General features: G+C 41.8%; 1 protein-coding gene across 1 annotated transcript in view; it reads left to right on the top strand.

Moving 5' to 3' along the window:
* The first annotated feature begins 1,517 nt into the window (after positions 1–1,517).
* Positions 1,518–13,536, top strand: part of PDZD8 (PDZ domain containing 8) — a 58,884-nt gene continuing 46,865 nt past the window's right edge. Inside the window, exon 1 of the mRNA XM_082053043.1 lies at positions 1,518–2,545. Within this exon, the coding sequence (XP_081909169.1) occupies positions 1,647–2,545 (899 nt within the window). The 5' untranslated portion in view covers positions 1,518–1,646. The remainder of the gene's footprint in view (positions 2,546–13,536) is intronic.

The following is a 13,536-nucleotide window of genomic DNA, read 5'->3' as shown; positions in this document are numbered from 1 at the left end:
ATTCAAGTAACTTTTGCCTGAATTGTGGCTGTCTTTCAGAAATTAAAAAACTTCTATTTCAAGATCAAAAGAAAAGGCTACGCCTGACAGAGCGAAGCACCTGGAAAAACAATGTGCAGCTGTCATAGTGCATTCTTCAGCAGTACATACAGTTTTGATTGGGCCTTTAAATGAGTTTGTTGCATTGGAGCAGCAATTTTAAAGGATGTTTATATTCACCAGTAAAAATATGGTTCTTCTATATAACACTTCTGTAAAACAAATTTTAACATAACAGGTCTTCTGGGTTAGTCTCTCAAAATGTCCCAAACCATTCTTCCCGAAGCCTCTATACGTTCTTCCCACTCATCGCAGTCCTGCCTCACATCATGTTCCTTCTATCCTTCTTCGCTGCTTTTAAAGCATTTTTTATAAATGCCCAATCTTCCTGCTCCTTGGTTTGATGGGCTGCTGTTGCCTGTGCCTCCTGCCCGCATTACATCTGTTGCCTCCCCCGAAAGGGCTGTGCACATTTTGGGAGGTGAGACACCCACTCTTCACCCCTCCAACTTCAACAAGCCACAGCCTGGGGCACAAAGAAATGTCGATGTCCTTGATTGTCACAGGAGCTCAGTCCCACACAGTGAGAAATGATCTCATGTACATCGCAGGTTGAACATCAAGACATTGTACAAAGTTCTCAGCTTTCTTTGCTTTGTATTCCTTTCCTCCATATGTTTGGGTTTTGTTTGTTTTGGTTTGGGGTTTTTTTACTTCATTTATTCAATGGCAGCTTTCAAGCAATAATAAATAGCTGAAGAGGATGGAAAGAGATTAATATGTTATCACCAATTATAGCAGAGCTTAATAAAATGTTATCTATGTAATGTTTTCAAGATTTGCTGAAAGTAACTCTTGGCAGCAGAAGATGCAGAAGAGGTTCTAGGAAGTGACAGGAAAACAGACATTGTTCCTTTGCCGATTGGCAATTTGCCTAAAACAATCAGCATCTACCTGACGAGACTAAACGTCCCTTCTCTCCTGTCACTCCTCGGACATTCCCCGAGCAACCCAGTGCTCGAACCAACGGGTCCCCGGCCCCGGCCCCTCGCCTGGCAGCGCTGCCTTCAGTGCTGCGGCGGACGGCGGCCCGGACACCCCCGACTGACAGAACGGCACCCGGGGGTGCTCAGGTGGACTGCCCACCCGCTGTCCTCATGGCGAGGCACCCAAAACAGCGCTCACGGCCCCCCCCGTTCACAGGCGGTGGCCACAGAGCCCCGTCCCGCTCTGAAGGCAGCTCCCGAGGTGCCGTGTATCTGTACCCGCCCCCCCCACCTGGCCCGCCCACAGCGCGGCCGCGGAGGCTCACCGCCCGCGCATGCGCCCTTCGCGCTGTGACGCCACACCGCGCTGTGCCGTGACGTACCCGGCGAAGTCTTCCCGTCTCTACCAATGGGGCCGCGCGGAGGGGAGCGCCGCGCCTCCCGTTGGCTGGCACAGCCCCTCGCCCCGCCCCCTGCCCGCCGCCGCGGAGAGGGCGGTGGGGGGACCCGGATGAGGCGGCCTCGGGCGGCCGCCGCCGTTAAACGCCGGCCTGCGGGCGCGGCCCCCGCCGTGGCGGCGGCGCGGTGAGGGCAGCGCGCTCGGGGCGCGGGGCGGCGAGGATGCTGCTGGTCTATGTGATCCTGCTCTCGGCTCTGGCCGGCTGCTTCCTCACGCTCCTGCTGCAGCTCCTGCTGCTGTACAGGAGGGAGCCGGAGCCCCCCGCGACGGGCTTCCCCGGCACCACCTACACCCGCGTCGCGCCCGACTCCACCCTCAGGGAATACCTGCAAGGCTCGGAGCCGGCCGGCAGCCAGGCGGCTCCGGAGCCGGTCCCCGGAGCTGCCCCGGCCTCAGCGCCGGCCGCCGCGGCTCCCGCCGCCGCCCCGGGCCCGGAGCCCAGCGCCAAACAGCCGCCACTTCAGCAGCAGCCGGAGCCCCCTGCGGACCCCTGTCCCCGCGAGGAGACGTGCCAGTTCCTCAATGCCATCTTCCTCTTCCTCTTCAGGGAGCTCAGGGACACGGCCCTGGTCAGGGACTGGGTCACCAAGAAGATCAAGGTGGAGTTCGAGGAGCTGCTGCAGACCAAGGTGGCGGGGAAGGTGCTGGAGGGGCTCAGCCTCAGAGATGTCTGTCTTGGCAACGTCCTGCCTGTCTTCAAGTCGGTCAAGCTTATTCGGCCGGTGCTCTGCAATGAAGAGGGTTGCCCGGAGGAGCTGGGCTTTGAGGTGGACCTGGAGTACAACGGTGGCTTCCACTTGGCCATCGATGCCGACCTGGTCTTTGGCAAATCGGCCTACCTCTTCGTCAAGATCTCCCGGGTGATGGGGAGGCTGAAGCTGGTCTTCACACGCCGGCCCTTCACGCACTGGTCCTTCTCCTTTATGGATGACCCACTGATACTGATTGAAGCCAAGTCGCTGTTTGAAGGGAGGACGGTGCATCAGCTCAATTCAATCATTGTGAACCAGTTCAGGAAAGTGATTAAGCGCAAGCACACCTTACCCAACTATAAAATCAGGTAAGACGGCCCGTGTCCTCGATGTTACTTTTGGTGGTGTCCATTAGAATTGCTGTTCTGCTCTTAGTAAATAAAGAGATCGCTTTTGACATTTCTACAGCTTGTACATTGCTTGTCTGATGTAGAAGGCTTTCCATGAAGGTAAGTATGGTTTTCCATTTATAATAGGTGAAGAACCCATTGCACTGTGAGACTGTGGTGTGCCCCAGACATGTAACTAAATGGCAGAATTAGTAGATATCAAAAAATGCTGGGATCGTGTTAGGTGTCTAACAACAGTACTGTGATATCCCTCCTTGTAAAAGATTGAAGGGTGGCTCTGTGGATAATGTGTACGGTTTGGGGTGTCCTTCTCCCAGGCTTCTGCCACTGGTGAGCAACCTGGATGAGATTTGTGGCTTATGCTTACCTATAGAGGCAAGGTGGTTGTTACTTAATGTGAGAAGGAATAAAGTTCACTCTCTAGGGAGTATTTTTGAGATCCCATGAGAGATGGTGTCCTCTTCCTTTCTGGTTTGCTGAATTTCTACAGTAACTGGAGAAATCTAAAAGCTCTTAAGGGAGGTATTGCCACTATTGTGGTAAGTAAAACTTTGAGGGACCTCTTAGATTTTTGTATGTTTTCTCTTATAAAAGGACACACTGCAGTACAAACTGCATTATATAGTGAATATAATGAAATGTTCATGGGGTCTCCTCTGGAGATATACAAAACCCACCTGGACACGATCCTTTGCAACCTCCTGTAGGTGAACCTGCAGGGTGGTTGCACTAGAAGATCTTGAGGGGTCCCTTCCAACCCCAACCATTCTGTGATTTCTGTAGCAGAAGAGGCATCTTTACTTTGATTCCACCCTTAGTTGAATGTCCCACCATTCATTGTTCAGGTCCCATGTTCCCTTTCTGTCATGTGTCTTACCGCTCTTATGATACCATGTTTCATTTCACTTTTGTTTATTCTTTGTAGCTTGTGTGGTGTGTTAAATAAGGATTTTTATTTTGTTTACCACATTCTTCTGCAGTAAGCATTTTCTCTGAAATTCCTCAGAGATGAGTAACTGAAAATGCCTATTTGAATTTTGCAGTGTAATTAGCTTTGCAGTGATGTAATTCTTACAGCTCTTTCAGACAGTTCTTCTGCAACAGAACTCTTAAGAGTTCTCATGAAAGTGAACATGTAAAATATCCAAGACTTGGAAAGCCTGGACAGGGCAATGAGTAGCTTCTTCGAGTAACATGGTGATCCTCTCAGGTTTTGAAGTATTGAATTGCTCTCTGGAAGACAGCAATCTTGGGCAGCAAGGCAGCTGTCAAGAGCAAGTTTGCTTCCATTCTCTCACTGTGTTGGAAAGAGACTGAAGCTGTTAACCATGGAGAAGAGCCTGAAGTAGCACTCTTGGCCTACCTACAGAGGGCAGGTAGAGCAAACAATCTTTACACTCTGTAGACAAGTTTTTAGGGTGCCTGTGGAACCAATGATGATGTGCTCCTCCCCTTCAGGAGAGGAGGATTGTCATCTTTATTCTTCCTGGGGGAGATGTACTTGGGCAGTAGGGCACTCTCATCATTTAGAGGCAATGAGTTTTTCACATATTTCTCAAACTTTCTGCACCAGAACGAATGGATAAGGCATGTGTGAGTCACTGACATGTTAAAGGGACTGGAGGGGAGAATAAGGAAAGCAGCAGAGCACCATGTTTGCGACAGAAATGGGAAGAAGGGTGAGGATAGAAGGTAACTGACACTGAGCTCCTTATAGGAAGCATAAATTATTATAGAGCTACATAAATTATCGTAAAACTAAGAATGAACTGTTATTTTACTATGTTCCCTTTAAGTTATAAGGAGTTGGGAGTTTGTGAATGCTTGAGAAGGGAATAGTGTCATGTCTGGTTTCTACACTAGATAGTAGGTTGGTAGCATAGGGTGACAAATGTTCAATGCAACATTGTCAAACCCTGCATATGGTGCTTTTGGCATTTAAATATTATACCGTGTTCTAAACATGTCATTCTGACCCACTGTGTTGTGAAGGGGGAAGGCAGGACACTAAGCTTAATGCGCATTAATGAATTGTCTTAAGGAAGGAAGATTGGGTCAGTGGTGTCCTAACTGTCTCAAACTTTGCCTTTAAATCTTCAAGTGGAAACACAGACCCTGCATGGAAACCTGCAGCTGTCTGTGAACCTCTAGCTGTCCACAGTTGCCCATGGTTTTGTGGAACACAGACTGAAAACACGTATTCTCCACATGCATGTATCAGTTTATGCAGGTAGATCCCTAGACAAGCAAAACTTGCTAACAGCTCAGTGGTAACAACAGACTTCTATGTGGTGGCATAGTTGAGATGTTATGATTTAGCTGATACAGAGAAGTGATTTGGAAAATCAAGCACCCTGCTGATAAGATGACAACTTGGTATTTTTTAGAAGAATTTGTAAGAATACATTGTCTTGGGATTATGTATGTTAATATATTCCTTAGCAAAGAATGTATAGGCAGAAGTCAGGAGGATTTCACAACTGCTTAATGACCTGTTACCTTACTTAAAGCTTTAACAATTTCTCATCTACAGGGAATGTGCTTATCCTCTCCCCATTTTTTTCCTATACCGTATATGTCTTTTGGCTAAGTACATAGTCAGTGTTTGCTTCCATGTGTAGTTCAAAACCTTTTTGATGTCTCCCTGCTCTTGCTCAAGTAACTTCAAAAATAAATCTTTGAATAGCAGTAATTACAACCTTGTAAACAAACACACTTGGAGCTCAGGAAGTTCTTTCAGCTGGTTAAAGGGGAACTTCGTAACCCTGCTAGCTTCCAGATTGAAGTCCACAAAGAAGTTTTATCTTGTTTCAAGGTGCTAAGTAGCATTAAAATATGTAATTTTCTTTGCCTTTTGTATTAGTCAACTCATAGAAGTTCTTAGTTGGTAGTGAATGGCAGAAGAACTTTTGCTCACAGATGATTTTGAATATCCTATAAGTAAGTTTGTGTAAAGGACACACCCCCTTCCCTCATATTTAATTGTAAAATACTGCATTAAAAAAAAAATAAGCGTGGTGTCATCACACATGTATTGTCTGTTGCTACAGTCAAACTACTACACACATAGTTTTGTATTCTTTCCAGTTATGTGCAAGATTCTGTGTAGCAAAGCAGAAATTAGTGAGGTCTTCTTTTGTATCATCCATCACTAGGAGTGACTTTGTGCAATGTATGTAACTGTAGCTTGAAAGCAGAAGAAGGCATCTTGCATTCCTGATGTGCTCTTAAATGCATATGAAGGGAGGCAGTGTAGCCAAATTGTACATTTTAAAGTTTGTCTAGTGTTTTATGTACAATTTTCTCTATAAAAGCAATTGCTTACTAATTGTAAAAGGAGGGATGCACGTTATGTCTAAACAAATAGTAATTCATGTTTTATTCTAATAGTGTGTAATCACTTTTGTTTGGTGCTTTACAAATGCGTTTGTGTGTGGCAAAACAACCTATTTTGAAGCTGCTCTGCCACTGAATGGCAATTATTATCTTGTATAGTAGAATTTGGTTAAATCTCTGGAAGCAAGGCTGCTGTTAAAATTCAGTGAATGGTAGGCTTTTCTTCTAAATTTTTTAGACATCACTGCTAACAGATTTGTGCATGCTATTCAATTGGTAGTAGCGAGGGTTACTGGTGTCTTGTAGCTAACTTCAATCTTAATGTATTTGTTGTTGCTTTGTAATAGAAATGCACACAGCTTTTCTGAAAGCATTGTGGTCTGTCAGAAGTTTCCTGTTCAGATGTGAGGAAGATCTAAAATGACGTGTTGTGGGGTTTTTTCCTTCTCCAATACACAAGAGTTCTGGTGCGCTCTTGAGAAACTAGGTAACTGTGAGTCAAGATGGATTTTTATAACTAGCCTTAACTTCAGTAAGGTAATGGAGAGTTGTAGGTATCATTTATTTGGCTCTACACAATCCACAACTGTATTGTGACTTGCATTAACTAGTTAAATTATACCTTTTTTTAGTTCTAAGATGAGTTGGATAGAGCTTGGGAATGAGCATGGAAAGCCTTGACTTCCCTGTTGGTTGTTCATGATGTCGACTATTGGTGTTGTGCAGGGTGGCCACCGACCCACTACTTGTCTCACTATCCCAACATCTCTAATGCTGGTACTGTCAGGAACCACATTTAGTTGGTGTTGCCCATTGGCTTGACTTGACACTGGATTTTTCATGTAGGTTTCTTTCACTAGAACAGGGTGGTAGATAATTATCAGCATAGAGTGGAGTTTATCTAGGGGCCTCTATCCAGCTTTTGTTTTTCATTGTATACACTCAAACAGTTCTTTAGAAGTAGTACTGTAGACATTGTTCATATTGGTTTTAACTCTCTATGTCTTGTCCTTTTTAATAGTAAGATAAAGTGGTTAACACAAAGCTGTAGTTACTAGCATTGCCTTAGCATTTATTATTTAGAAATGGAGTGAAGACTGTTTCAGGTGTTTATCCCCTTGCTCGCTGGTGCTGTTGCAGTAGTCGTGGGTTCATCTCCATTACTTCTCTTACGAGCTATAGCTTGCTCATTAACTTAGTATAAAGCTGCTTATTGGTGGCAACCTTAATGTTCTCCCCCATCATATCAGGTATATAGGTACACTAATTATGCTGTATTATCTAGCTGTGTTGAACAGGTCCTGATCTTGCTTTGCATATGTTTTGGAGAACTTTGGCTTTTGGTCTCTTTCTAGAGAATAAAAATACCCTTTGCCGTCACGAAGATACAAAACAATTTGTGTGTATGTAAAAGGTGAGGAGGAAGTACTCGCAGTCTAGTCTCCATCCAGAATTAATTTCACAGTATTTCTTAATAAGGTAAAAAAAATCTAACAGCTGCTGTGTTGTGTGGGTTTTTTTGCCTTTTTTTTTTTCCTAAATGTGGGGTCTTGCAAGTTCATCCATTAGATCCTAAGCAGATTAGGTGTTGCCTAAGCAGCGCGGCAGTTCTGTACATTTCAAGAACACTTGGTTTCTGAGTTTGTTACATTAAAAAAAGCTAATATTTTGTATTGATACTAGCCTGCTGGAGAAACTATACTTTGCTTTATTGTAAGACACGCTACGACGGAGTGGAATAGCTTTATTTTCTTCAGCAGTAATCTCATGAAGGATTACTTCTAACATTTCTATATCAGGTATTTAGATGACCTCCTGAGGTCTCTTTCAACATGAACTATCCTTGGAACTGATCATTTGCAATATAGTTAGTCACGTTAAATAATTCCATGCTTTATTTGGAAGCTGGGGCTATATTGAATTTCACTGGGAAGAACCATTAGACAAGCCTATTTTAACTTACCATTAGAGAATGCACTTCGAGTGTTACACAGCAGTTTCTTATTTTTTGAAAACTTAGGTAGTAATATAAGTAGCTATTGATTTGAAGTGTGTTTTATAATAGAAATGATTTCGTAATATAGTAATAGAGGTATTGGAAAAAGTATAATTTAAAAAGGTATATATTATTCATATGATGAGGTTATACTCAGAAGTAATGGTAGAGATTGAGATTGTGAGCATGTCTTAACTTCAGAAATCAGCAGCCAGTAGAGATACCTACTTTCTCTACAGCTTCTGCAAAGGGAGAGGATATGGAGATTCTTCTGAGTGAATTTCTACTGTGCTTGTGATACGAATCTCTCTTACAAGTTAAATCTGTAAGGCACTCCTGTTTGAAGTTCTCATTCCTGTTGCTGCTGAAAAAAAAATGCTTTTTTGCTTTTTTTTTTTTAATGCCATGCCTGTTCGAGGTGCACAAATCTTCAAGTATACAGAAGCATTTAAAAGCAAACAAACAAAAAAACCCAAACCAAACCAACAACATCAACAAACCAGGATCTGAGTCCTTTTCTGCTCTGCAAAAATGGCTGGTAAAGCAGCACTGTGAGCCTTGTGGGTTGTCAGACTGTTCGAGAGGGTTAATGCTCTGATGCCAGCACAAAGACTTGTTCTGCTAATGGCAATGTGGTGATAATTGGAACCAGCAGATCTGTCTGTAAACAGTAGTTTCATGCTTGGAAGTTTGTCTTTCTTATGCATGGACAAGTAGTTTTTCTTACTCATACAGGAGTTAGATAAATGGATCTATAGGCAACCTGACACACAGTAAACAAAACTAAACCCCAGAACACTAAATATTTTCATTTCTTCAAGGGTGCTACATGTGTAAAAGTAAGCTTTTTGTAGTGTGGAGCTTTTTACTGTCTTTACTTTAGGAGCGGTCTGTCTCAGATATACATTATGTCTGGAGGTTCACTAAATACCTTTATTTAAGCCGAAAAAACACATATGTGTTACAAAACATGTATGTAAATCACCTTATGTAGATACCAAGTTCAAAACCTATTGGTTCTAGGGGTTTTGAAATCTTTTGGTCTCTTCCCCTGCTCCAGCCCTTCACAGGCCTTCACTCTGGAAAGATGTAATTCTGAAAGAATGTTGATTTGAAATTGTTCATTATAAAGTCAGAGTGAATGAATGACCAGCTACTTTTTGGACATTTCTCAGTACACAGGTGGCATTCTTTTCAGGTTACCAGTGAGCCTTTTCTTATGATTAGTCAGCAGCTGTTACTTTGTTTTTCTTTCTGACTTGAGATGGATTAGTGGGGAAACTGGGGGACCATGGGTATAGTTAGGGACAAAAAAAAAAGATCCCTCAGTTGAAGGGAGAGATTAAGACAGAAGAATAAGTTATGCTGATTACTGATTGTGTTTGCTGTAGGTAGCAATCCATCCAATAAGCATTAAGGTTAATTGGTCTGATGGGAAAATAAAGCCTCCTTCAAGTTCTCATGCTTGAAACAGCGTATGAAAGATTCTTTGTGCAATAATAATGAAAAGAAAATTACCTCGTTTAACACCTTTGCTGTTTTGTGTTTAAAAATTACTTAGTCCTGAAGTGACCTTCTTTCATGTGGATAGTGAATGAAGGCTCTGAAAAAATCCAGTAAGATTTATTTGGTACTTCATGGTGTTTTGCGTGCCCTAGAACTGAGACCTCACTCTGCTGCTCACCTGAAATCTGATCTGGCTGCTCACTGTGAACAAATACTTCTTTTTATTCAGTTGTCGTAATTTGTATAGCTTTAATTTATTTTATTTAAAATATGAAATAAGCATTAGTACTTTTTCATTTTTTGAAAGGTAACCTTTCTTTTCAAAGGAAATACAGGGCATACAGGAGTTAATCACATTGCCGGACTGTAGGCATCCAACAAATGTCTGAGTTTGGTTCTGATCCCATCTGTTGGAGCAGGTAGATGTGTTCGAGCACTAGAGTTGGACTAATCTGAATCACCTTCTACAGGTTGTATTATGATTTTTAGTTGCTGTGGATAGATAGTGTGGCTAGTATTTCCCTACCTGTCACACAAAACTGAACACTGGATTTTTCTTGAGGGACATTACTTCAAGGAACAGAGGCACAGAATTTACCTGTAGAAACTGGTAGCTGATACAGCTCTCGGTAGCGTGTTAGATGTCAAAATGCATGAGTCTCTTCTAGAACCCATTTTATATATATTAAGCATGTGAAATAGTCAATATTTTCATTAGGAAATGATACTTAAATAAGCAGCCTGAGCAAAGACAGTAGGTCTTAGCAGTTGTTGTGGTGGAAACAGTGTGGTGCTGTAGGGATGGTGAAGCTTAGTCTTGGGCTGCTGATTTCCTGACTGGAGTCAGTCCTTTCATGTTGCTGGGTTTCTATGGGAAACCACTTGTTCTGCATTCCTGCAGAGATTGCCTCAAGTCACCCAATGTGCTCCTGTGTTTACAGTTCATGTTCACACTTGTTTGATTTAAAACCATTTCAACATTTGGTTTTTCTTGATATTATTGTTCTTTAGAGAATAGGAAAAGACTTTTAAATTTTAAAACTTCTTCTATGATTAATAAGCTTTATTGTCTAAAATGAGTATGGAGAGAATGTTACATACCTATGCGGTTTAAGTTAATAATTTGTGCTACCCAGGTCTGCTAAAATCTATTAATTGTGGAACTATAAAAACCTCTACATGATGATCCCAAACAGTGCTTTTATCCAGAAGAAAGCAATGATCCAATATTACAAATGTGATTCTGTGATACATGAATATCAGTATTTTATACAATTAAGAAAAAATGCTCTCTTGAAAGTGTTTGTTTTGATGTTTGAGGGCTGAGGAGTACTTGTTCATAACCGTGGTTAAATTCCCGTTTTGGAAGTGAGTATGGATACCAGCTGGTGTGAAGGAGATTTGAGAGTCACTATTTTATAAACATTTGTCAGGTTCATTGTGCAATACTAAACTGAACACAGAATTTATAAATAATTTCTTGAGCAGTTTCTGCTGCGGTCACTGAGTTTCTGGTTAAACTAAAGAACTTACTGCTGGTGTGTTCATCTCCGTTGAGGGGTATGAGTAAGATCCATGTAAGTTTTGGAAACTTTTCCTGTTGTCATTTACCTTCACTGTTTAACAGTTGTTTCACAAGCCAGTCAACTCCAGGCTACAATTCAGACCTTCAGGATGTTCAGTGATCCCAGCCAGTGTATCTAGTAAATTAGTGGAAAAAAAAAAAAAAATCTGCGGTGAAGACTTCAGTTGATGGATTTGTTTGTGTTGCAAAGGAAGTTTCTGCAGTAGGACTGAAGTGCCCAACCAACAGTGAACTGGTTGTGTACGCGGTGTCAGGGTGCGGGTGCTCTGAAATGGCTCTGCCCATCGAGGTGGGGACGTGCTGAGTTGGCTTTGGCAGCCCAGAGCATCTCTTTACTGCAGGACCAGGCAGCATTTTATTAATAGACCTGTGGCCATAGAAGGCTATGAACACTGCCAAGGGGTTGCTGGGTGTAGCAGAGGAGAAAGACAGGAAAAAACTTATTTTTGTGCAATGAAAGGCAAGAAATTGTTTTCAACTCCGGGTTGGGCTCTGGAGAGCTGCTACTTTTTTTTTTTTCCCCCACTAGCTGTTTAAATTCATTTTAGCCTTAAAACTACACAGGAACAACTTTTATTTGTTAATTCCCTTGTTCAGCTTGCAGCTACACTGTAGTTCAGCAGAACAGTCTGTGAGGAGCAGTGCACCCAGCCTTCTCCATTAAAGCTATTTTATGTCATGAAAAATACACAGTGACACAATTTTCCCATTTTTCAAGGTTTATCAGATGTTGTAAAAATCTGTCTGCAATAAAGACTGTATTACAGAGGGCAGCTGATGATAATCAGACTGTTACACATACTCAAAGACAGTAATTAATTACCTGATTTGACTAGCATAAAATTAAATTAGGATAGTCTTTCGGGTAAACTTTTTTTTAGCAATTTTGTGCTGCTTGAATGATAACAGTTATAAGGACAATTTGAGATTAAATTTACAAAATTTTAAAATATGGGACAGAAATTAATAAATGTTATAATTTCCATTAGACACCCACAGATTATACTTTGTTCATTACTCTCTTATCATTCGTAATGCTAACTTTCAGTATATTTTCCTTTATCAGTTTTAATGGCAACAGTTATGAAAAATGCCCATTCAGAAGGAAATGTCTATAAATACTGCAATTTGGTTTTATAATGGTATTAAGTACAAGGTCACATTTTGTTTGCAAGTGTCACTGAAGTGAAGATACTACTAATTACAATAACTAATACCACAAATGTAAAATACTTTAAATGGTGCTAAAACCTTTGAGAAATATCCTGTCAAATATACTTTTATATAGTATTTTAAGTGTAAGCCATTGTGTAGTAAGAACCAAAATGGACTTTTACATGAATGTCATTTGTGTAGCAAATTACTTAAACCATTATTCTTGTTTGCCTGAGCTAAAATAGGAACAGTAGAAATGGAAGATCATAGTGTTGCAGTGACATGGCAAAAGGCTGCATGGAGTTGTTTGAATCTCTGCTATGAATGATCTGGCTGGGTGAATAATTCCTAAGTAATTCAACAGTGGGAATGATGCAGTGTAACTCTGAAAGCTTCACAACAGTTTGTATTTTTTTTAAAGAATTACTCTGCATGCTTGCTAACAAAACTTAATGCAATAAGCAAAACAGATTCTAATGTTGCCAGGCAAAGAGCCCAGTGGATTACAAGGGGAGGTGAGGTGGGAACAGCAATGTCAGGGTTATTGTTTTAAAACCATACTACAAAAACTCAGATTTTTTCTCCCTTTTTTTTTTTTCTTCCTGTTCCTTTGAAAGAAGGGCAAATTAGAGAAAATATCCAAATTCATTATGGGGATGGTGTGGGAGAAGGTTATGGTAATTTGAGCAGCTGTGTCTTTCAAATGGAATCCCAGTCCCAGCTTCAGTTTGCAGGATTTGCAAAGTGCAGGGACCTGTCCTGTTAATTAATCTTGCAATCCCCTCCTGTATTTGCTGGTCAACAGTGGTGCCACAGGTCATGTCCAGCTGTTAGGTAACCCTGTTTACAGCACAGGCCCATTAATAAAATGCTGTGACTCTCAAATGGTGACACATTTGCTTGGGGGACGGTTGGCAAGTGTGTACTGTGGTGTGTCCCCATCAGTCCCCACCACTGCAGTCAGAAAGCTGAGCTCTGATTCCTGCTGTTTACAATTTCAGGGTGAACCAGTCATCTCAGCTTTGAAAATGGTCCTCCTAATGCTGAGCGAGACTGTCCAACACTTTGGAAGACTTCAAGGGTGTGAATTGGACCATTTTTTGTCTCATCAGAGATGACTAGATAGATGTAGAGGAGAAGCTTCTGTGGTTTCAGTACTTTTGAAGCTGACTGGAGGAGTAAGGATAAACCTTGGAAAGCCATCATGTTTTGAATTCAGAGCAAATACAGATATTTTTTCACTTTTGGTTTACAGCTGACAGACTGTTTCCGCAGTGACAAAGTCATTTTCTGGGTGATCTAAGAGAATGTTGTCAGTTTTTGTATGGATGCAGGTTAGTGTTCAGAGCAGAGGATTAAAACTCTTGAGCT

This window comes from Streptopelia decaocto (genome assembly GCF_964273445.1).
Source record: "Streptopelia decaocto genome assembly, chromosome: 5".
Taxonomy (NCBI): domain Eukaryota; kingdom Metazoa; phylum Chordata; class Aves; order Columbiformes; family Columbidae; genus Streptopelia; species Streptopelia decaocto.
This window is presented reverse-complemented; position numbering and strand designations above follow the sequence as displayed.